The 25,737-nt window shown below is 35.6% G+C and overlaps 1 protein-coding gene across 6 annotated transcripts in view; it reads left to right on the forward strand.

The window, feature by feature from the left end:
• Positions 1–25,737, forward strand: part of PHF3 (PHD finger protein 3) — an 84,533-nt gene that overhangs the window by 23,487 nt on the left and 35,309 nt on the right. For 4 of the 6 annotated variants that reach the window (XM_006747756.3, XM_031018643.2, XM_031018642.2 and 1 more), the window contains 2 exons: positions 19,395–19,556; positions 23,955–25,737. In XM_006747756.3, the coding sequence (XP_006747819.2) occupies positions 19,395–19,556; positions 23,955–25,737 (1,945 nt within the window). Of the gene's footprint in view, positions 1–18,381; positions 18,478–19,394; positions 19,557–23,954 lie in introns of those variants that run through there. The other 2 variants (XM_031018644.2, XM_081828471.1) reach the window with 2 other exon arrangements.

Raw genomic sequence — 25,737 nt, forward strand, 5'->3', positions numbered from 1 at the left:
AGTTGGTTAAAAAGTTTTCTGTATTATACGTGGTTGATGGGTAGTATTCTTTGGGCAGGAAAGCTAATGTTCTGAGTTTAAAAGTTAAACTTTTTGCAGTTTAAAAGACGAGTTCTTAAATTGACAGCTGTTTAATGTGGTAGCAATTTGATCAAATATACTTCTCGTCACAGAATATTTGTTATATACTAGATGTGAAATAGATGTGAAAACATTGATATTTAGCGTATTTATTAATCAGCATGAGATGGTTTGTGAGCAGCTTTTTAATCTTTAAAGTAGTGAATTCTGCTTTGCAGTTTAAAAATTTTGGTATAAAAAGAAAATCAAGGATCCTTGTGCAAATGCTTCTTGGCTTTGGTTTGATCTTCTTTTCCTTTGTCTAATTAATCCTATAGTTTTTATTCTTACCATTTTTTTCCATTGGTAAGATAAATGAATAATGAACTCTCATTTTGCTATGTCTTGATTTTTCTATCTCTTTAGGATGTTGACCAAAAGGAATTCTGATAAAAGAGTGAGAGCTGCATCTGCAGTTCTTATGGGATCTTAATGATGAGACAGTTTGGCTGACTTTTAGTGACCCTAGAGAGAGATTAACTTGTTTTAGGCCCTGTCCTGGCGTACTGTCCCTGTGCTAGTGATTGTTGTACCTGCCAGCCAGAGGAATTGAATTTCATAATTCCTTGGCACTGGCAGATTCCTGTTATTAGAGAATTGGAAAAGCCGAATTACCTAGAATTACTCGAATCATAGATGTGTAGGCATCCTCAGCCTACTGGCTGATCCCAGAAATACTTTCCCTATTCCAGGCTCTGTTCTTTCCCTAGTCTGTCGCTGTGATGGATTTGGTTCTCATAGATTATGATTTACTGGGTCATCTTGATAAAATTTTTTGGCTTTTTGGCCTAGGATTAAATTCAGCTTGGGAGTGACAGAAAACTCCAAATAACAGTGGTATGAAGAAAAATGTATTTTGTTATATAGTAGCTCAGAAGGTAACTGAGAGTTGGTGTGGAGCTTCACAGTGTAAGGGACCTAAGCTCCTTCTACCTTGTACTATCATGTATGATCCCTAATTTCGGGTTCACCTCATAGTTTGAGATGGCTCCTCCAGCTATGAAGCTGGATTCTAGTCAGTAAACGAGAAAAAGGGAGTGGGAGGGTACGTCCCCTTCCTTTGTCCTGAAAGTTGCATGTACCATTTCTCCTTTCATTCCAGCGGCCATAACTTAGTGGCCATATCCAGCAGTAAGGTAGGTTGAAAAGTGTAGTCTTTATTTTGGGTGACCATATACTCAGCTAAAAGACAGAAATTCTGCATGAGGAAGGGTGGATGAACAGATACTGGGCAACAGTTGGCCAGCCCTTGCAAGCACAGATTCTGTAGCTCACTCTGTGGAGAGGCTAAGATCAGGATCTTTTTCTTGGTGAGCTGACCTCAACATACAGGTTATCCTGGGAGGTTTGAATCCTTGGCTTGTTTTCAGAGTTGATTCTGCTTCACTCACCAAAGACTTTCCAAGGCTGTATATCTGTTTTTTACCCCCAATTAATGGAACTTGGATCTCAGTTCATAAAATTCCAGGTCTCTGTTCATAGATCATGATTGTCTGCTCATTTCAAAAATTTTAAGAGAATTCTTCTATTGTTTCACCCTGAAGAGATGGGTGTCAGAATTGCTACTTGTATATCTGAGCCTTTATTTCATTAAAGGTAATGGTGTCCAAACCTTTTTGACTGTACATGTTTATTAGACATTTTGGAGAGTTCATCAGTACTTGTATGTGTATTGATACACTTGTCCTACTATACTAGTATATTAATGTTCATTATATAACATAAAACGTTTTATTTTTTATAAAGATATTTTAAAATAAGTTATAGATAACATAAATGATATTTGCACTTTAAAAATTATCAATTGTACAAGAACTTTTTTGTTGTGCAGTTTCATTATACTTAATTATTTTTGAAAATTACATCTTGTCTCTTTGATACAATGTTTTATACATTTGGTTCCAAGTTGAGTTTATTTTGATCCTTGATTTTAATGGCTCTCATGGATGAAAGCCATAACTCAAGAAAGATACATGTATTTAAATGGAAGAAATTTACTGTAGGCTCTACATAACAGATTATAATCCTAGGTTTTTGTTCCTATCTATCAGGTATACAAAGGCTTTTATTGCAGCTAAACTGGGAACATTTCTGCCATCTTCACTGTGTCTGTTATTCTTTTAAACCAATAGGAAGTTTTTACCTTTCAAAATATTTATCATTTGAGCTCAGAACTCACTAAACCTTTTTATTTGGAAAAATTTTAAAGTGTCCAGATAAGAGGGGCGCCTGGGTGGCTCAGTCCATTAAGCGTTTGACTCTTGGTTTCTGCTCAGGTCCATGATCTCAGGGTCCTGCGATGAGGCTCTGCACTTGGCACAGAGTCGGCTTGAGATTCTTCCCGCCCCCCCCCCCCATGCTCCCTTTCTCGCTCTTAAATAAATAAATAAATAAATAAATAAATAAATCAAATCTAAAGTGTCCAGATAAGAGTTTTTTGTAGGTGTCAAATTTCATTTTTAGTTACAAATCATGTAATAATGGAAGCATTTCTAAACTTCAGTTTTCTTAGCCCAAGTTTGTTTTTTTTTCTTTTGATTTTGGTATAGTTAACATACAGTGTTATATTAGTTTCAGATGTTCAGTATAGCGATTCAGTAACTCCATACATCACCAGTGCTCATCATGACAAGTGCACTCCTTAATCCCCATCACCTATTTCACCCATTTCCCCTGCCCACCTTCCCTCTGGTAACCATCAGTCTGTTCTCTATAGTTAAGAGTCTGTTAGCCCAAGTTTCTTTTTGAAAAACAATTTCTTATTCATTACTAAAAATGTCACCTTTGTCTAAAAAGGACAGATTAGGGTGCTTATTTTTTCATATGACCTATCCCTTACAGCTGCTTATAATAGAAAAGGCTTGTAACACTTGTCTCATTTATAAAACATTTGTCTTATTTTTAAAAAAAAATGTATAACTCACCCTTAAGTATACTTCTTTCTTTTTCCTTCTTTTCCTCCTTCCTTCCTTCCTTCCTTCCTTCCTTCCTTCCTTCCTTCCTTTCTCTCTCTGTCTCTCTCTCTATCTGAGAGAGAGAGCCAGAGAGCACAAGCAGAGAGAATAGAGGGAATGGCAGAAGGAGAGGGAGAAGCAGGCTCTGCACTGAGCAGGGGACCCGACACGGGACTCGATCCCAGCACCCTGGGATCATGACCCGAGCCAAAGGCCAACTCTTAACCATCTGAGCCACCCAGGTGCCCCAAGTATAACACTTCTTTAAGGACTTTGCTATGAATTAATGGAAGATCTCTCTGTAGTATAAAGATTTTAATGGTCCTTTCCCATTTTATGAAACTTACTGTAAACAGTCCACCCTTTATAAAGGTTTTGTTTTTGTTTTTGTTTAAATATAAAAAGAACTGTGTTGATGACATCCTGTAACTGCAAAATGTTGAAGACAAGTCGTTTAAGGGTGCCAGTTCCACGAGTTTATGGAATTCTCACTCTTCTCTCGGGGTATCTCTCTTTAGATAAGTTGTGACTGACAATTCAGCAAGGATACTATTTGATTAAATATCGGTGAAGTTTAATTTCTTTTTAGTTTTTAGATAACAGTAGATAATATTACTTCATTCCTGGACAGAGATTGTGTGTACCTTTAGTTCTGTATACCTCTTTAAGAGACCATTTGTTTAGTATATACTTGAAGTCTAATGGAAGTTGTTATAAGGATACCTGTTGAAATGGTATTTTATTTAGAGGCAGTACCTTTTTAATGTATACTGACCATTTTTTCATATTTTTCTTTTTAAAGAGTTTTTGATAAATACCTGACAAACTTTGACTTTTAAGCTTCATAAAATGTAAATATATGTAACTCATTCTAGGTACTTACATCATCCTTGACTTAATCTTAGTTTCCTATATTTTTCTTTTGCTTAGGTTTTTTTTTTTTTTCTTTTTAAATATTAGCTTGTTTATCTTTTGTAAGACCACTTTAAGTCTGTTTTGGAACAAAGTGGGCTATATATCAAATGTATGCTGTTCAGATACCTGATTAAGGATATATTTTATTTTGAGCTTCTCTTTTTTGTCCTTTTAAAGATTTTATTTTTAAGTAATCTCTATACCCAATGTGGGGCTCAAACTTAGAACCTCGAGAACAAGAGTCGCAATCTCTGCCTACCAGCTGAGCTGGCCAGGTGCCCCGAGCTTCTCTTTTTTCCTAAAAATTTAACTTTGTATTTTGAAAATTTAAAACATACTGAAATAGGAAGAATAGTACGGTATACACACATGGTGTATGTGCACCATCAACACGATTCAACTATTAATGTTTTGCTCTATTGGCTGCATCCATTTATCAATGTACCAGATCATCCACCCACTCCTTCCATCTAATCAGTTTATAACTTCATGCATCTACAAAAAAAAAAAAGGATTTCTACATGACAGTGTCATAAGCACACCTAAAAAATAGATAATTCCCTAAAATGTAATATTCTGTCCATATTCAAGTTTGCCATTTGTCCACAAAATATCATTTTCATTTGGTTTGTTCAAATCAAGATACAATCAAGGGATTTAAGTGTTGTATTTAATTCTGTTTCTGAAGCCTCCCACATTCTTTTTCCAGTGACACTGGCTTTTTGAAGTAATAAGACCAAATATTTCTTAGGAATGCCCCCAGTTTTGGATTTTTAATATTGTTTCTTTGTGATGTTAGTTAGCTTTTTCTATTCCTTTTATTTCCTGTGAATTGGAAGTTAGGTTTAAAAACGTTCTTCAGGTTAAACATTTGGCAAGATTCCTTCATAGGTGAAGCTGTGTAGTTAATATTATATAACATCAAGAAGTCTTACAATGTTTCGTTTTGATGGTAAATTCAATTACTGGGTTTGGCAATAGCCAAAACTGTGCTTCCTAAATACTTGAGATAGCAGGTAATCTGTAGGGATAGAACTTTGGCAACATTAAAATATTAGTTCTTCATTAGCGTTTCCTCTAATGGTTTTATGCATCCATTGATGATACTTCGTAGAATCATTTGTAGTAAAGTGGTGATTTTCTAATTCTAGTGAAGTGATTTTTATAACTCAATAACACTGAAATTAAAAAAAAAGTTAAAAAAACCTGTCAACTCTGCAATAAATTTAGAACACATGAGAGAATTATTACAACTTGGAAAACACAAGAAAAGAACATAAAAATACCTGATAAACTTAAATATACCTAGGTAAAGGTCTTGTTTAATGAGCAAAACATGAATTAATACTTTATGTATTTAGCCTTGAAGCAATGGTATATATAGTAAAACATATCTCATTCCATTTCATAATGTAGGTTTAGAAGTCAGTACACACTTTCTGTCATTTCACTAAGTCTCTCTGGGCTCTTATGAACAAACTGGACTGGATGAGTCCTTATCAAGTTCATTTCAGTTAAGATTCTAAATCTAGAGCCCTCCCTAAGGAAAAGTTAATAGCAGACCTCAGTGAAAAACTACTTTAATAAAGTTTATTTTTGTCTGTGTTACCCACACACCTTTATTTACAAGCATGCACTCCCTTACTTTTATTTCGTGTATTTTTAACAATCTCATTTCCCTGAGACTTAACAAAATATACTCAGTGCTTGAGAAAGATACACTAATAGTTCCAAAGACATTATTATTTAAAAAGGAAAAGTAAATCACCAAAAAACATTTTTTTCCAAGTATATTTGTCTCAGGTCCAATTACGTAGGGACCAAAAGCCCTACCTACTACAACAGTACCTAAGGATATCACTAATATTGAAAGATGTAATAATTTATTTCCTAAGATAATTCAGTCCACAGTTACTAAATTCATGTTCACTATATTGATTAGGAAAAAAAAGAGTTATGTAACATATTTTAGAAAATGACCCACCCAAAATAGTTTTCAAAAAAATCATTTTAAAACTACTCTTTCTTGGGGACTATCTTATATGGGATAATTACTTTCCTAAAACATCACATCGGTGTTTCTCTATTAAAGTCAATATTGGGGGCGCCTGGGTGGCTCAGTTGGTTAAGAATCTGCTTTCAGGCTCAGGTCATGATCCTGAGGTCCTGGGATCAAGCCCTGTGGTGGGCTCACTGCTCAGGAGGGAGTCTGCTTCTCCCTCTCCCTTAACCCCTCCCCCCGCTTGTGCTCTCAAATAAATGAATGAAATCTTCTAAAAAATATATTTTTAAAAAGCCAGTACTGCTTGTCCATTAGTCAAGGTCATTTATTTGACAATTCTCCTGTGACCAAAGTGTATCAAATTTGATTTAAAGCATTTCTATCAATGTTAAACCTTAAACCTAGGAAAATTTTTCTGTCAAATCCTATCAACAGATCAGTTACCAAGATGACTTCTTTTTACACATTAGATGTACTTTTGTAAAGCTGCTTATCAGGAAATCTTTCATCAAGAAATTGACTGAATTACACATGTAAAACAGGAAAATATGGTTCTAAGGCCAAAATTTAACTAATATTTAATCTCAGAATGAAAAAAGGAAATCAGTAGTACTTTAAGAAGCACTCTACCTCTGTTACAAAGCCAAAGTATGTAAATTCTCCTTATAAAAATGTATATGACTGGACATCAATACATACATTTAAAATATTCCATCTCACTGATTACAGCTGGGGCAATTTGAGCATATAAAACAAAAAGGACAATTTGAGCATCAACAAAAAAAAAAGTGTAGGGGCGCCTGGGTGGCTCAGTGGGCTGAGTGTCTGCCTTCCACTCAGGTCATGATCCCAGGACCCTGGGATCGAGCCCTTCATCAGGCTCCCTGCTCAGCCAGGAGTCTGCTTCTCCCTCTCCCTCTGCCTGTGTGCGCTCTCTCGCTCTCTCTCTGTCAAATAAGTAAAATCTTAAAAAAAAAAATGTGATACAATTAATGTATTTTTTAAATCTGTGCACCAATTAGGACAACCTAAAAGGAAAGAGCCAAAAAAATAATCTGCCACCTCTGACACTGGATGTGATCTGGAAACTGATAATCAGATGTTCATTCTTTCCCCTTAATCTGCCTCTTCAGGAGGAACTAGTTCAGAATAACCAGATAATAAGGGAAAACTTTTCTTTGCCAGAAGAATGTCAACAAATAAATGTAAAAGAAAAGATAGCATTAGAAAATCACCACTTTACTACAAATGATTCACCAAGTATCATCAATGGATGCATAAAACCATTAGAGGAAATGAGTTATAATTGGCATATAAAACTGTAAGGTATTTAGAGTGTATATCATGGTGATTTGATACATGTATACTTTGTGAAAGGATTCCCCCATCTAGTTAATTAATAATTATCACTTGATGTATTCATGTTCATATTTTTTTTGATAAGAACATTTCACTTCTCTTACTAAGTTTCAGTTATGCAATAAAGTCGTATCAATTACAGACATCATGTTTTACATTAGAGCCTCAGATCATATTCATTTTATAGCTGGAAGTTTGTACCCTTTACCAACCTCAGCCTCTCCCTATTTCCCCCACCCACTGGCATCCACATTTTTACACTCTGTTTCTATAAGTTTGACTTTTTTTTTTTTGATTCCACATGTAAGTGATACCATGTAGTATTTGTCTTTGTCTTTTTCTTGATTTATTTCACTTAGCATAGTACTCAGGGTCCATCCATGTAATCCCAGATGACAGGATCTCCTTCTTTTCTCATGGCTGGATAATATTTCATTGTGTGTGTATCTGTCTGTCTATCTATCTAGACACCACATCTTCATCGACTCATTGATGGACACTTCAGTTTCTGTATCTTGGCTATTGCGAATAATGCTGCAACATGGGAGTGCAGATATCTCTTTGGTACCCTGTCTTCATTTGGTTTGGATATGTACCCAGAAGGGGGATTGCTGGATCATATGTTAGTTCTATTTTTAGTATTTTGAGGAACTTCTGTACTGTTTTCCATAGTGCCTATGCCAGTTTACATTCACACCAACAGTGAACAAGCGTTTCCTTTTCTCCACATCCTCACTAACACTTGTTATTTTTTTGTCTTTTTGAAGGTAGCCATTCTAACAGGTGTGAGGTGGTATTTCATTATGGTTTTGATTTGCATTTCCCTGATGATTAGGGATGTTGATCACCTTTCATATACCTATTTCTTTGTATGTCTTCTTTGGAAAAATGTCTGTTCAGTTCCTCTGCCTGTTGTTTCATTGGATTGTTTGTTTTTGCTATTGTGTGAGTTCTTTGTGTACTTTGGATATTAACCCCTTTTCAGATATATGATATGCAGATATTTTCTCCCATTCTGTAGGTTGCTGTTTCATTTTGTTGATGGCTTTCTTTGCTGTGCAGAAACTTTTTAGTTTGATGTAGTGCCCCTTATTTATTTCTGCTTTTGTTGCCTTTGTGTTTGGTGTCAAATTCAAAAAAGGATTGCCAAGGCTTATTTATTTATTTTTAAGATTTTATTTATTTGACAGAGAAAGACACAGCGAGAGAGGGAACACAAGAAGGGGGGAGTGGGAGAGGGAGAAGCAGGCTCCCCGCCGACCAGGGAACCCGATATGGGGCTTGATCCCAGGACCCTGGGATCATGACCCAAGCCGAAGGCAGACGCTTAATGACTGAGCCACCCAGGTGCCCGGGATTGCCAAGGCTTATATGAGGAACCTACCCTCTATATTTTCTTCTAGGAGTTTTATGATTTCATGTCTTATGCTCTGGCCTTTAATTCATTTTGAGTTGATTTTTATGCATGGTGTGAGATAGAGGTCCACTTCCATTCTTTTTCATGTGGCTATCCAATTTTCCCAACACTATCTATTGAAGAGAATATCCTTTTTCCATTGTATATTCTTGGCTCTCTTGTCATAAATTAATTGACTATATATGCATGGGTTTATTTCTGGGCTCTCTATTCTGTTCCATAGATCTGTGTGTAGTTTTGTGCCCAGTACCATATTGTTTTGATTGCTACAGCTTTGTAATTAATAGCTTGAAATCAGGGAGTGTGATTCTCTAGCTTTGTTCTTCTTTCTCAAGATGGCTTTGGTTATTTGGGGTCTTTTGTGATTCCATAGGAATTTTAGGATTGTTTGTTCTATTTCTGTGAAAAATGCCATTGGAATTTTGATAGGGATTGCATTGAATCTGTAGATTGCTTTGGGTAGTTTGGGAATTTTAACATTAATTTTTTTTTTTGGAAATTTTTTTTTTCTTAAGTAGTCTCCATGCCCAGCATGGAGCCCAACACAGGGCTTGAACTCATGACCCTGAGATCAAGAGTCTGATGCTTAACTGATTGAGCCACCCAGGCACCCCTAACATTAATTCTTCTAATCCATGATGGAACATCTGTCCATTTATTTGTGTCGTCTTCCTTTTTTTTTTTTATCAGTGTCTTACAGTTTTCAGTGTACAGATCTTTTACCCCCTTTGTTAAACTTATTCTTAAGTATTGTATTCTTTTTGAAGCCATTGTAAATGGAAGTTTAAGTCTTTAATCTCTATGTAATATACTTGGCCAGAGTTCCTTTTAGAGACTTTATCAGTTCTACTCTTCAGAGGATTTAGTTCCTATGTATATAACCTGAAAAAAAAGCTACCAATTGTATCTTTTTGAGTGAGTAGGTTTTTGTTGTTGGTTGTTCCATGGTGGGATATTTCTGGTCTTTGTTTAGTAAACAACTATTAGCATTCTTACTCTGAGTCCTGCAAGGGGTCAATCAGCACTACTGTGATGAAGTAGAGGTGTTTTATTCTGTTTCTTGCTTGCTAAGGGTAATTTCCTGACTAGAGTCAAGTTTAAGGTAGTGGTTCAAATCTCTTGAGATGGAAACTTGGGAACAATAACATTTTTGTATACTTTCATGCAGTTCATTCAGACTGTGCTTAAGGGTGAACACTATGTTCAGGTGTGTTCTGGGAATTAGGGATATATCAGAAAGCATAATGACAAATTCCTGCTCTCATGGAGTTTACATTTTATTTTATATTGTTTATAATATCATTAAAAGTCTTTTCTTGGGGGGCGCCTGGGTGGTTCACTCGTTAAGCGTCTGCCTTCGGTCCTGGGATCGAGCCCTGCATCGGGCTCCCCACTCCGCGGGAAGCCTGTTCTCCCTCTCCCACTCCTTCTGCTTGTGTTCCCTCTCTCACTGTTAAAAAATAAATAAAATCTTTAAAAAAAAAAAGTCTTTTCTTGGGCTGTTACAGATTAGAGATATTAATTAAGTCTTAACTACTGAAAAATATGTAATCCTTTACGAACTTTTTTCTTGGCCTCATTTGCCTTTGGTTTTCTCTTGTATTTGAATAAAAGCGAACCAAGTGTTATAGAACAAAGTGCATAACTGAGTTCTGATTCACTGAAATGGGAAACTCAGTAAATAATGGTAAGATCCATATTACAAGATGGTTATATCGCATTTTTTTCAAACGATTTTTGTTTTATGGAATCATTCTCATTAAATAGCATTCCAGACTTCAGGAGCTTATGGCATAGTCCACAGTGTGAAGTATAATGATTTGTTTTGGCATAAAAATGGTTGGTACTGTTTGTTCATTTAACACATATTTATTGCATACCCATCAGGTACCAGACTGTTTTCAATGCTGGAGGGTACAGTTTTGTTTGAGACAAATAAAGCCCCTGTCCTCAGGGAGCTTACAAAAAATGTAAGGCGATAGAGAATGTCTGGTTGTTTGGTGCTGGAGGGCATGGTTTATTTGAGTTGGGCTGGTCAGAGGAGGTCTCTCTGTGGAGGTGACATTAAAATAGCAGCATTCTTAGAGACTTGTAGTGGCCAGCCTTTGAAGATCCTGGGTTCCTGGGTAAGTGAAGTACATTCCATGTAGAGAAATAGCAAATGAAAAGTATGCATTAATTTAAGTGGTGATTAGTCAATCCTTTTGTCAGATTAAAGTAATCCACTGTTAAAAAATAGCTCTACTATCCCCTTGGATTGTGATTACATGATTACATTCATATTTAATTTTTCACCCAGGAGAGTCTATAATTGGTAGAATACGTAAATGAACAGTGAAACACAGATTTCCCCATGTGCTGTCCCACCAAAAAAGAAAAAAACTAAGAAATAAAAAATGAAATTTAGATATCCAGAAGCAATCCCTAAGCAACTAAGTACTCCCAGTATTCCCTAAACACTTAGGCTTATATTAACAGTGTTTACCTGGTCACTGAACTTTTTTCCAGAGTTAGCTAGTGGGTGGCCAAGTGCTTTCTTCTCTGCGCTTGTTTTTAGAAGCATGGGATGGAGCTAATAATCCATGTGAAAATTTGTTATGTGCATTTTTTTTCCCCAAAGATTTTATTTGTTGTGGAGAGAGAGCGAGCGCGTGCATGCGCAAGCAGGCCCAAGCAGGGGGAGCGGCAGACACAGGGAGAAGCAGGCTCCCCGCTGAGCAAGGAGCCTGATGCGGTACTTGATTCCAGGACCCTGGGATCACGACCTGAGCCACAGGCAGACGCTTAACCGATTGAGCCATCCAGGTGCAGTGCTCTGGTAACTTTGTGTTTCACACAAAGAAAAAAACTAAAGTCCTTGTAGTCTAGACCCTTCTTAGTTTCCCCTGATACCTCTGCAATTTTATCTCTTATTCTCCTCACTTTCCCTAATCTAGCCACACAGACCTGCCCCCGAATCTATTCTGACATCCTAGGCATGTTCCTTCTTCAGAGTCTAGGTATTTGAATATGCTTCTAGATAGCTGTTGCCTCAACTTGCTCAGGTTTTTGCTGCAGAGTCATCTCAGCATTGTCATCCCCAGACCCCTTCTAGACTATACAGTGTCTTTTTGGGAATTAGAAAAAGGCATCCTTTTCTCCTGTGCCCTTCTAAGAGAGCAGACAGAGGCCTGGATGTCAGTCTTCACTTTCCCTTTGGGCCTGAAGCTGTTGTGCAGTAAACGGCCAGTACAAGTATCCCTGGCTTTCCCTGGCTATTCTGTTTAAAATTACAAACCGTACTTTGTTCCCCTCTCCACACTCTGTATTACTTTTTCCTTTGAAGTGTGAAGACTTATAATCTAACATGGTGTATGCTTGTCTCACCCTCATTAAAATGAAGCTGAAGCTTCATGGAAACAGTTTAAAAAAATTTTTTTTTTTTTAAAGATTTTATTTATTTATTTGACAAAGAGAGCACAAGCAGGGGGAGCGGCAGGCAGAGGGAGAGGGAGAAGCAAGCCCCGGGCTGAGCAAGGAGCCCGATGTGGGACTCGATCCCAGGACCCTGGGGTCATGACCTGAGCTGAAGGCAGACGCTTAAGCGACTGAGCCACCCAGGTGCCCTAAAAATTTTGTATTTTATGGAAAACATCAAACAAAGCAGTGAGAATAGTGTAATGAACCTACGTGTACCTATTACTTAGCTTAAACAGTTAATAGTTGGTTTTATTTCATTTATACCCTACTCACTTCTCCTTACCTACCTCCCACCACAAGATTATTTGAAGCACAGCCCAGAAGTCATATAATTTCATCTGTAAAGATTTCAGCATGTATCTTTAAAATAAAGAATTCTTGGGGTGCCTGGGTGGCTCAGTCGGTTAAGCGTCTGCCTTCGGCTCAGGTCGTGATCCTGGGGTACTGGGATCAAGCCCCACATTGTGTTCCCTGCTCAGTGGGGAGTCTGCTTCTCCTTCTCCCTCTGCTCCCCCGCCGACTTGTGCTCTTTCTTTCTCAGATAAATAAAATCTTAAAAATAAATAAATAAAATATGAGAATTCTTTATTTAAAAAAATAGCCAAAATAATGTTATCCAGTCTAAAACATTTAAAGATAGTTCTTAACATTTTCAAGTGTGCAGTCTGTCAGCTTTCAGTTTTAACCCAGTTCCCTAAATTTTTTTTTAAGTTTGAATTGGAATTGAAATAAGGTCAATATATTCATTTGGTTAGTATGTAAGTATATATCAGTCTTTATAAGTCCTTCCCCCCCCCCCCAACCTCCTTTCTTGGTACTCATTTATTGAAGAAACCAGGTCATCTCATCTTAAGTATTCTGTATCATTGAGATCTAGAATAATCGAGGCCAACATGTGACATACAGTAGTACTCAGTAAATGTTTTTAAAGGAATTAATTGAAAGGTAAGTAATTTATAGTATTCTAGGATGGAATTAAAATGTTAAATTTTTAGGGAATGATTACCATCTCACTTTTACATTAGCTTGATAGAATGATCTTGGCAATAAGAGAAATTATTTAAAAAAATAAGAGAAATTATTTAGACAGTTGAGAAGGAGCCAGATACAGGCCACTTAGGGCTACAGAAAGTTATTTGGAAAAATCTGCCAAGATATATTAATAATTGCTACCATTTAAGATCTTATTATTTGCATACCAAGTGCAGTATTAGAAGTTATATATTAGTCAATTCAGTTTTCACAGCAACCTTTCAATGAAGGGTTCAGTGTCTTCATTTTCCCAGTGAGATCATTGAAGTTAGTGGGGGAAGTGGAGAAGTGGTTCCTGGGCATTAATGTTTCTCTTAACAAACTTTATAAAACTGGAGACAACTCTTTAAAACCATATGCATGTATAACTTTTGATAAAAAAGAAAAAGAAAGAGGCACCAATAATACTTGTTTAGTGTGTATCTTTCTAGTTTCTTTTTCTAGAACTATTTTTTGTGAAATGGATTAGAAAATGAAAAAGAAGAAAGGGAAAAATCTCTGAAATAACCATTATTAGTGTTTTGGTGTATGTGTTTTGGGGTGTGTGTGTCTGAATATAAAGCTTGGAAGACAGTTATACCACATGCGGTTCTTTCCCTCATATGATGCCTGTTTAGCATATTGAAAACTGAAGATCTGTAGTGAAAAAATGGTTCTAATTTGCTTTAACCCAGTGTCTTTCTTTTATACTTATTTGATAGAAAATCCCCTTTCCAAGACATAGTGATAAGTTTTACCCAAAGTATGAAGTTGAGTTTGGCAGAAGTTGAAGTATTTGTGCACAATTAAGTATAAAACTTTATAAATTTGTTAAATTATAGTAGAAAGGATGGATAATTTGATGGTATTGGAGTAACTGAAGATGACATTCTGAAGAAAAATTAGCTTAGATTGACACCAAATAATACTAAAATAAGGTAAACAAGGGAAAATACTTGTGTCAGATAGGTAACATAGATATTACATAAAATATTCTTATACAGGGCGCCTGGGTGGCTCAGTCGTTAAGCGGCTGCCTTCGGCTCAGGTCATGATCCCAGAGTCCTGGAATTGAGTCCCACATCGGGCTCCCTGCTCAGCAGGAAGCCTGCTTCTCCCTCTCCCACTCCCCCTGCTTGTGTTCCTGCTCTCGCTGTCTCTGTCAAATAAATAAATAAAATATTTAAATATATATATATATATTCTTATACCAAAAAAAATACTCGTATACATTGGAGAGAAAAACACCTTAACACCTGAGTGGGGGAGTAGGCAGAGCTAAAGAAATACAAAAAGTCAGTATACACATCTGAAGTGTTCAAGGTTTTTTAGTAACTGTTTCTTTTAAAAATCTGAAACTCAATGCCAGTGAGTTCTTATTAACACGCTCTCTGCACAGTAAATTCTTTATAATCTTTATGGAAAGACATATGATGAGATATATAAAATAGTAAAATATGTATATTTTCATTCTTTGACTCAGTAAACCTATGTTTTAAAGTTTATTGTAGAGAAGGAATTGAAGAGGAAAAAAAAGATACATGTGCATAGTAGCAATATTTATGTTTTCAAATTAGGAACATCTAATATCTAAAGTGATAAATTCACCCAAAATGGTTTATTTTATGTAACATACAACTTGATGTATATCATGCCACAGCTTCTTCTAGGAATGAATGGATGAATCATCCATAAAAGAAAGAACTCTCACTGAAGGGAGTTTAAGTAGAGGCTGGGTGGTATTCTGCAATATTAGAGGAGAAAGTTGTGGTGCCTCTGTTAGGAGGATATAACCATATAATTTCTTTTTCTACTTCAAACACAAGTCCTGTAAATAGATATCTAACCTTTATTGGAATGCTCAACATCATGCTCTTTAGGTTTATCTCAAGTCTGATACTTAATGCCAACTTTTATAACAGAGGAAATAATTGTAGTTGAGGAAATAAAAGCAGTTAAGTTTGGCCTTTGTACTACCAGTGTGAATTAAGGCATGTCAAATGTGAAGAATTTCCTATTGTATTTGTGGTTTTTTTCTTTTATATGGTATTAAAGTGATTTAAACTAATCCTAGTTGTTGAGAAATTCAGTTAGTTTAACTCCAAATCGTTTGGTTTTATTTTCTTTATCTCATTTACCTCCTCTTCCCAAAAAGATAGATTGGAAATAGTCTGGAATATTAGTGTTGGGAGGACGTCACATAGACTTGACTGGCGCCAGAACTCAGCAGATTTAATTAGGCCCATTTGTGGATAGGGATGGGAGGAATTTTAATGTGATCTAAACTCAAGCTCAAGGATTTCTGAGTATGATGATAGATTTTATGCCAAAATTTCAAAATGAGACTGACATCTAATTCTGGAATCTGGGAGGGAGGAAAAAGTATATTGTTTTTTTCTGTATGCCATGACCATACACTTGTCTCCTAAAGAATCTGGGCCATTGCATTCTTTTGGTAACTCAAAGTTCCCATTTTAGTGAATTCAAAAAGTTGGACATCAAATACTGAATCTTGGTTAGCCTTGTAGCAGAAGGAGGGGGAGATGTGGGAGGTCCCTGAGAATAGGCAGGGTTCTGAAAAGAGCCCAGATTCTCCTTTACTTCTATTCATTTTCTTAGCAGAACCAGTTGGATTAAACTCTTTAAAACACAAATACCTATTTGGGAAGGTTTTGCCCCAGAGTATTCATTCTGCACTGTGAATTACTTTAATCAGATGAATGGATTAGAAGAAAAGTTTCAGATACTTTTTAAAATATGATTTGTTCTAGGAGGAGTTGAGGAAAAGCAGTGAGGGAGAAGGAATACATAATTTTTGATGGTGGGTACATGGGCGGGGAAGACTGAAACAGAAGTTAACAGGAAATGTAGGGCTTTCTAAGTGCTACTTACGGTTCCAAGCCTTTTAAACATACTAGTTTAATCATCACTGTAGCCCTCTGACCCACTAGTATTTTCTCCATTTTATTGAAGAATTTGAGGCCACAGAAGAATGGTAACAAGATAGGACTTCATATTTTAGAAGGATCACAGTGATGACTGTGTGGGGAGTAAACTGTGTATGTGTGTAGGGGGTGTGGCAGAAGAACCTGGGATGCTATTATGGTATAGTTTTGGTAAGAGGTGGTGGTAATTTGGAGTAGAATGTTAGCTGTGGAGGTGGTAAATGATCAGATGAATGATAGGTTTTATTTATTTTTTATTTATTTTTTTAAAGATTTTATCTTATTTTTATTTTTTTAAAAAAGATTTTATTTATTTATTTGACAGAGAGCACAAGCAGGGGGAGCGGGAGAGGGAGGCTTGATCCTAGGACCCTGGGATCATGACTTGAGCTGAAGGCAGATGCTTCACCAACTGAGCCACCCAGGCACTCCAAGATTTATTTATTTTAGAGGATAGAGTGTGTGTGCACGAGCTGGGGGGAAGGGTAAAGGGAGAGAGAGAATCCTCAAGCAGAGCCCAAGGAAGGGCTCCATCCCAGGACCCTGAGATCATGATCTGAGCCGAGATCAAGAGCTGACCTGCTTAACTGACTGAGCCACCCAGGTACCCCGAGTGTTTTATAGATAGAACTAGCAGGATGTGCTGATCACTTGAATGTGGTATATGAGGAGAGAGGAACTAAAGATAGTTCTAGAGTTTTAGGTTTGAACAGCTGGGTGAATGGTGGTTCCATTACCAGGAATACCTTAGGAGGGACAGTTTTATTGAGGAGGAATGGGTAGAAGCAGTGTTTATTTTCAGTGTGTTAAGCTTGAGATACCTGTTAGACCTAGTGGAGATGTCAAATTATACTCTTCCAGCGGTCAAATGTAAGCTTGGGGCTGGAGAAGATAATTTTGGGAGTCATCCAAGTATAGGTTGTACTGGATGAGATCACTTAGGGAGGTTTGAGTGTAGATAAAGAAGAGAGCTAGGAGGACTGAACCCTTAAGTTCTCCAATGTGTAGACCTCTGCAAGAAGAGGAAGCTCTATAAAAGGATATTGAAAAATAGCTAGAGAGATAGGAAGATGTGTAATGTTTAAAAGCTAAGTGAGGAGAAACGGATTCAGGAAGGAGAGATGGGTCATCTATGTCAGGAGGAAAGGGAGTAAGATAAAACCCTAATAATTGACCTTTGGATTTGGCTTGCTAAATCCCATTGATTTTTGCTTTGCAATATAGCCCTAAAATCTAGAACATACCTTTTCACTCCCTGCCAATAAACACTATTAATCAGGCTTTAATTGCCCTTCTCCTGGATTATTTTCATACTCTTGACTTTTTCCTTTTTCTCTTGATTACAATACAAAATACATTGTGATTGTAAAAAAAGTTGGAAAACACAGAGACAGTGTAACAATGACGTAAAAAAACTTAAATTCCTTATCTACCTTACCACTAGAGATAATCACTGATAACACTCCAGTGCTTTTTTTCCCTATTTCTATCTATGCATATTTGTAATGCATATATTGTATATATGCTTTTATATAAAATTGGGATGAAAAGTAGTCTTAAATTTTACTTTTTTAAATGAATATTAAAATTTTTTGAGAATGTGTGTGAATGTGTGACAGCATAAGTATTTCATCATGGTGAAATAGCCTTCTAAATGAACTTTCCACCCATTTCTCCCCTAATTATATCTTCAGTGAGTCCTGATGAATTTTCCTGAAGTATATTCTTTAAGCTTTTAGTGCGTAGGATAGTGATTGAAGCATAGACTATTTTTGAGAGTAATACATGCATATAGCAGGAAATCTGGAAAATAGGAAAGAAGTATATTATCTTTTATAGAATAACTTATAATTTTCATCTATTTCCTGCTAATCTTTTTTCTGTTTGTCTAAATGTACATACACATGCATTTTGTTTTTTACTAAACAAAGATCACACTGTGTTTTCTAGCCAGCTTTTTTCCATAATTTATTCTATTTATAATTTATTGGTCAAAGTATATAAGCAGTTTCATTATTCTGTTTGTTGTCAAAGTGCTCTTCAAAAAGATTGTACCATTTGAAAGTATATTTATAAAGAATTTTGTTCTCTTTAAATTTTAGGATAGACCACTATCTTGTTGAGCTCTTTTAATTGAAGTTCTTCTTGGATACAAAGATGAGGACTAGATAACTTCTTGAGGTTCCTTCTAACCCCTAGGATGAAGATAATAACTAACATTTGTATAGTGCTCTAAAGTTTACAAAGTGAGTTCTCATACATCATCTCACTTGATCCTCACAACAGCCCTGTGAGGTAGGTAGGACAGGTATTGTTATTCTCATTTTAGAGATAAACTGAAAGAGAGCTTAAGTGACTTGGTCAAGTTTTATTTAAGTGTTTTAGCTGCGATTTGAATCCAGGCCTTCTGATCTAAATAATCACATTCTTTTTACAAGATTTCTTACAGCTGCACATTTAGAATTGCTGTATGTCAGCTAGTTAAGTGAAATAAATTTGTTATATACAGAAATAAACCCAATGACAATATAAATAAATACAGTGTTTATATTTTCTTCAGTGTCCCCCAATCCTTTTCCATATCTCCCCCTCCCCATTAAATGATATGCTCTCTCTTTTGACTAGAAGGTAATTTAATTATATAGCTATACACCTACCATTTTACCTGGCATTTGGGAGAGGGGGAAGTTATGTTTTTCATTTCTCTCTGTATATTTTTTTTGCTAGCACTTAAAGGTGTACCTATATTACTTTCTACACATGTAGCATAAAATCTTTAAGTAATAGAGTTATACTTCGAACTTGAATCTTTTAAGTCTAGCATGAACTTAGAATCACAAGCTTTTCAGGGTATTAAAATTTTGTACTACTTTAACTAAAATTGGGATAATTGAGTATTTCAGGTATAGTTGTTTATGATGTTCACAGAGGTACAGTGAATAATAAGTGAGAGTGACAGTGGAGGTCAAATCAAGAACAATTATAGCTAATCTACTCTTTGACTAGTTACCTCATAAGGTAAAAGTTTGTAAAGCTGAATTGGGAGCTTGGTAGTGGCAATACCACATAATAGAAGTAGACCTAGATTTTCAAGACTGTGTAGTATAGTATTGCATTAAAGTGTCTCACAATGTTTTCTGTAACTGCCTTTAAATACTTAAGGTAGTCAATATTTTTAAAAATTAATTTTCTTGTTTTTGTTTTTTCTCTAGTTGTTGGTCTTGACGATATTATGGATGAAGGAGTTGTTAAAGAAAGTGGCAATGATACCATTGATGAAGAAGAACTGATTTTACCTAACAGGAATTTGAGGGACAAAGTAGAAGAAAATTCAGTGAGATCACCAAGAAAATCACCTCGTTTAATGGCACAAGGTAATCCTTCCAGAGAGGTTGAGGTAGAAAATCAAAGGTATAGGGACAGATGTGATAGTTTATAAACTTGCTAAGCGGAGACTGTATTTTCATGATGTTTGCTAGTCTGAGCATTTTGATAATAATCAATTTTGAGGTTATATCAATTTGTTGGTATAATTTTTTAAAAATTTTTGTTGAAATTATATATTTACAAAATTTGAAGGATTCACTAATTCTCTAAGTTTCTAATGCCTATTTTCCTTTCCCCAGAGGAAATCATTATTAACTTTCCCAGCTGGTTTTACTAAATTTTTTGGTATTTATTTCCATGTCTCTAAGTAACATATGTATATTGCTACTTTCTGATTATTCTGATGTGTAGGTATTTATTGATTTCCCACTCTAGATGATGAATTTACTGTTTGTCTTCTTGTCCTCATCTCACAAAAGTATATTTTCTCATCCTTCTAATAAGTAATTTTGTTAGATCAGTAGTAATTATTTATCTTACTGTGACTCTGTGCTGTTCGAGATGACTGATTTAATAAACTAAGGTTACTTTTCCTATACAACTTTTTGTCTTTCTGATTTAATAATTGTTTTTGTTCATTTGCTTATAGTTTTGTACATTTGTACACACAGTTTTCTGTGTACATTATCAGTAATAACACCTCAACTACTCTGGTAGTTGTCTAAATCTTTCCTAAAAATACGTGTGCATATCAGATACTGTGTCATTTTCATTTTATTGAAGTCTCTTGGAGCTTTCTGATCTGCTTCCATGTGTACTGGTTTGTTAGCCCTATATAAGCGTGATGCATGGCTATTATCCAGGGATCTCCCTTTACTATTCTTCTGACGATTCTGTTTGGTGTTGTAGTTCTTATTTCCTTTTTTTTTGGCTTAACTCCTTCATTTTGGTGACACTTCTAGTAGTTTGCCGTGAAAAAGGAACATGGAGATACATTATTTTAAAACTGTGTGTCTGCAAATGTATTTAATCTGGTCTCATGTTGGAATTATAGTCTGGTTGAACATAGAATTCAAGGTTGGACATAATTTTCCCTCAGAAATTTAATAGTGCTCCTCTATTTTCTTCTAACTTCAGTGTTGTTGAGAAGTTTATTCTGATTCCTTTTTTTCTTTTTTGATATGTTATTTACTTTCTTCTGGAAGTTTGTGGAATCTTCCTCTTCAGCTCAAGTATTTTGGTATTTCTGATAATGTATCTTGGTATAAGTGTATTTTAAGTATTGAGCTCTGGATACTCCATAGGTCCTAACTCATTATTCAAGTGTTAGGTAGGAAGGACTGGCCCTTCCATTTTCTTTATATTGCCTACTTTGTACCTCTGTGTCTTTTTCCTCTACTTGGTGAAGTCTTTTCATGTTTATCCTCCAACTTTTCCATCAAATTTTACATTTCTAATTTCTGAGTAGTCTTTTTTTTTTGTTTTGGGAATAGTCCTTTTGTAGCACTGTGGTCTTGTTTCATGGACACAATATCTTCTACTATCTTTCATAAGGTACTTACGTTTTAAAAAGTTTTTTTAATCTCCTTTCATAGTTATAGTTTCTTTTTTCTCCATGTTGTCTGTCTGTCTCTCTCTGTCTCCATCTTTCATGTTAAGAGACTTTTCTAAAATGTCTGATAGTTTGCTCATGTTTAAGAGTAGGGAACTAAAACTGTATGAAACTAAAAGGTTAACACTTAAAAGAGAGGGTGGGTTGGGTTTTGTCTACTGTGAGCTTCACTGTATGGTTCTCTGGTCATGCGGGGTTGTGTTGTTTGTTTTTTAAGGAATCCCTGATGCTAGAATTGAGGTTATTTATTCCCTTAGGCTCATTAGATTGGTAGCATGTTATGGGAACCTTTCAGGAAAGCTGACAGGGTGTCTCAGCTTTCAGTATATATAAATTCACTTAATGTCACAAATTTCAGTGTACTTTACTGCCACTTTTAACTGTCTAGAAACCCAGTTTTATACTCTTCCAGAGAGCAAGCCTCCAGTCTTGGATTAGGACCAAGAAAGGGCAGTTGCCTGGCAGATGGAGTGGAGGAGAGGGAGCTAGGGATCTAAGTGCTTCTTAAACAGCTTTCATCTCATCTTCATTTTAACTCGCTGCCTTCATCCACACTTTAGAATCATCTGGGGTCACCAATTTCTAGCCCTTTTGAAGTATTAATTGTATTGGTTCTTGCTGACACTGCCATGTTAGGGTTTGTCTTTTTTGGGGGTCTCTCCTGCATCAGTTACTTCTTGAGCATCTCTTGTTTGACTTCCAGAATTGTCACTGTTTTCTCCTGTTCTTCCTTTCATTTTAGATTTATGCTTTTGTATAGCTTTAGTGTGGGGTAGATGCATGTATTTACTTTATCATCTTTTCCTCAACTTATATTTATATATGTGTGTGTAGATATATATATATGTGTGTGTGTATGTATAGATTAAAGATTTTATTTATTATAGAGTGAGTGCAGGGAGGAACAGAGGGGGCGGGAGAGGGAGGGGGAAAGAATCTCAAGTAGACTCTGAGCTGAGTGTGGAGCTTGATGCAGGGTTCGATCTCACGACCAAACATCACGACCTGAGCTAAAACCAAAAGTAGATGCTTAACCAGCTGAGCCACCCAGTCTCCCTACTCTCAATTTATATTTCTAATCAGCTTTTTAAATCTGTTATTTGGTAATACTTGTGACTCTGAGTAATGAAAAGAATAGGATGAAAATTATGGACAAATGATTAATGCTTGGCCTATTCAGCCAGGATTCAAACTAAGGCAGTTTATATTTAGAGCTTGATCTTTGGCTCAATAAATCGGTTACTATTGGAAAATGTTTTTTTCATCTTAATTACCTTGATAGTTGAATATGCTGTTCATTTGTCATTTTTAGCAACAACCTAGATAATGGGTGTTAAAAGTTCATTTATTTCAAGGCAGACAGAGTAGAGCTGTAAATTATTTCAGGCTGTCTTCAAAGCTTAAAATATATAAAAATATTATTAAAGTATATAAAAATATCCAGATATTGATAATGAACCATTAAGTTTTTAGTTACTTAAAAATGTTATATATCTGGACATGTGATAGTTAATAATCCACACTAAGTAATTTTTTAAAAATTGTTGGGTACTTATCTAATGATGAAATACTGTGCCACGTTCTGGGAGAATTAGAAAGAGTCTCTAAGATTAGGATGAGCAAATAATTTTTTGTTCAAACTAGGACACCTTTGAAAGTAAAAGAGTGTGCTATTAATAATCACATCAGGACTGTACATGTCACCTAGGACTGTTACAGACAAATGAAGACACATGATACCTTCCTTAAGAGTTTAATGGTATATGACAAATAAGCAAGTGTTTAAGTATTGGTGCATAGGAGGGTTTTGCATTGAAGGGAAGGAGTCTTTTTTTTTTTTTTGTAATTGATAGTGTTCAGTTTTCATGCAGAGTTTATTCGGAGGCATTGGATGTGCATAGGCTTGGAAATAGCTTATTTTGTATTTCAGTTTGTGGGTTTTTCTCATTAATGAATCTACTTTAGCTCTCTTTCCTTCTAGTTTCTTTTCATTCCATTTTTTCTCCTGGAGGACAGGGATAGGGAAAAGAGGAAAAACTTACATAGTGGATTCTTTGTTAGGAATATTGTTAAAGGTGGGAAACTTTATTAAATTATTTTCATATTTTCCACATTTTCTTTCATGATATATTTTCTTGGCTTAAATTTCTTTGATTGTAATTTCTCTTTATCTGTGTTTAGTACTCTAGCATGTGCTTCATTTCTTAGGAATAGCTTATATGCTAAAATGGTGATACAAGTGAAGGACATTCATAAAAAGGAGTTTGTGTTCTTGTGAGGCTGTGTTTTGAAACTCACACAGATCCTGTTTATGATAGGTGGTCTAGTTCATATTTTGCTGGGACCTGAACTTGTTTGGTATTATTTATTTGAAGATATTTAATGTTAAAAAAAAAAAGACATTTGGTGTTTAAAACTGTATGACAGTCTTGCTTTATGATGGCTATTAATGTGAAGGAAGCTCATTTTACTTATTTTACTCCCAGCTTACTTACTATAGAAAAGAAACTTGATGTAAACATTCTTGTTTTATAGTAAAGTATAATAACAGTTTGAATTTTGTAGTTTGTTCTCCTGCCAAAATTTATAGAACTTTGATAAATATAAAACTTAACATGGGTATGTATACACACACATATGTATGTGTGTGTGTGTATATATATATATATATATATATATATAAAATCATCATCATGAGTAACTGTTCAGTACATTTTCATTGAAATGAGCAAATTTATAACTCAGAGTAAAGAAGTAATCTAAATTGTATTGAAATAAAAACACATGGCAAAATAGCTAAGTTATTTTTATTTATTTTTTTCCTTTGTGATAGAACAAGTAAGAAGTTTGCGACAAAGCACTATTGCCAAGCGTTCAAATGCAGCACCTTTAAATAGCACAAAAAAGGCGTCTGGGAAGACTGTGTCTGCCCCTAAAGCAGGGGTGAAACATCCAGAAAGGTGTCCGATTAAAGAAGTTTCTCTGTCACCGAAACCTGAGTACCATAAAGAGAGCAGAAGGAGCAGCCGACATATTGGACAAATTGAAGTGGTACCAGAAGTATCAATGTCTTCAAGTCATTCTTCAGTGTCATCTTGTCTTGAAATGAAGGATGAAGCTGAATTAGATTCTAAGCAGAAGTGTAATAATCAGGGAGAAGCAAATGTGCCATCTCATGAATTAAATTGTTCACTCCTTTCAGAGACTTGTGTTAGTATTGAAGAAAAGAAAAATGAAGCTCTGATGGAATGTAAAGTCAAGACTGTTAGTAGCCCACAGTTTAAGTTTTCAGATAAAGAAGAACAGAATGATTCTATTGCAGATAAAACAGATGCCACTGTTGTTGAAGAAGTGAGGGAAAAGGGGAAAGTTGAACAAGAATCAAATGAGACAGTAAAATTATCCCATGAAGATGACCAAATTACTGAGGAACCTGCATCTTCTGCTTCTCTCTCTGATGCTGCTGCTTGTGCAAATCCAAATAAGACCGAAGAGAACCTTGTAGGTTTGTCTTGTTCTGTGAATGAAGTGAACAAATGTAATTTGCAATTGAAGAATACCATGGAAGTTGCTGATAAAGCTAAGAACTCCCTTCAAAGAAATGAAATAGAACCGTTGGGTTATTGTAAAGACACAGAGTCTAATGATAAGCAGTTGGAGAGCACAGAATTTAATAACTCAAACTTAGAGATGGTTGATACTAATGCTTTTGAACCAGAAAGTAGTATTTTAGAAAATGCTATTTGTGATGCACCTGACCAAAATTCAGAACAGGTGAATATTGTTGAAAGTCTTAAAATGGAGTCTCATGAAATAGCAAACCTTCAGGATGATAGAAACAGCCAGTCAAGTAGTGTTTCTTGCTTAGAGTCAAAAACCGTAAAATCCAAACAAATAAAACCTATAATTCATTCTAAGCAAAACATGACCACAGATACTCTGAAAAAAATTGTCGCAGCAAAGCATGAATTAATGCATAACAAAACTAAAGTTAATGTCAAAAGTGTGAAACGAAATGTTGATGAACCAGAATCTCAGCAAAATTTCCATAGGCCGGTCAAAGTGAGAAAAAAACAAGTTGAGAAGGATTCAAAAATTCAGAGTTGCAATTCTGGTGTTAAATCTGTGAAAAATCAAGCTTATTCTATATTGAAAAAAACATCACAGGATCAAAATTTAGTACAGGTTCCCAAACCCTCAGCTCATTCTTTGAGTGATAAGCCTCATGGTCACCCTGGTTGCTCTAAAGAACCCCATCATCCTGCACAAACTGGACATTTATTACATTCCAGCCAGAAACAATGCCATAAGCCCCAGCAGCTGGCTGCAGCAATGAAAACCAATAGTCATGTGAAGGAAGAGCTTGAACATATAGGTGGTGTAGAGCTTTTTAAGGAGGAAGATAAACTGAAGCTAAAAAAACCTGAGAAGAACCTACAACCCCGCCAGAGAAGAAGCAGCAGAAGTTTTTCTTTGGATGAGCCACCATTGTTCATTCCAGACAACATAGCTACTATAAAAAGAGAAGGCTCAGATCATAGCTCTTCATTTGAAAGCAAATACATGTGGACTCCCAGCAAGCAGTGTGGGTTTTGCAAAAAACCACATGGCAACAG

The sequence above is a fragment of the Leptonychotes weddellii genome, chromosome 8, assembly GCF_054177405.1.
Source record: "Leptonychotes weddellii isolate Sample4059 chromosome 8, ASM5417740v2, whole genome shotgun sequence".
In the NCBI taxonomy this organism is placed as follows: Eukaryota; Metazoa; Chordata; class Mammalia; order Carnivora; family Phocidae; genus Leptonychotes; species Leptonychotes weddellii.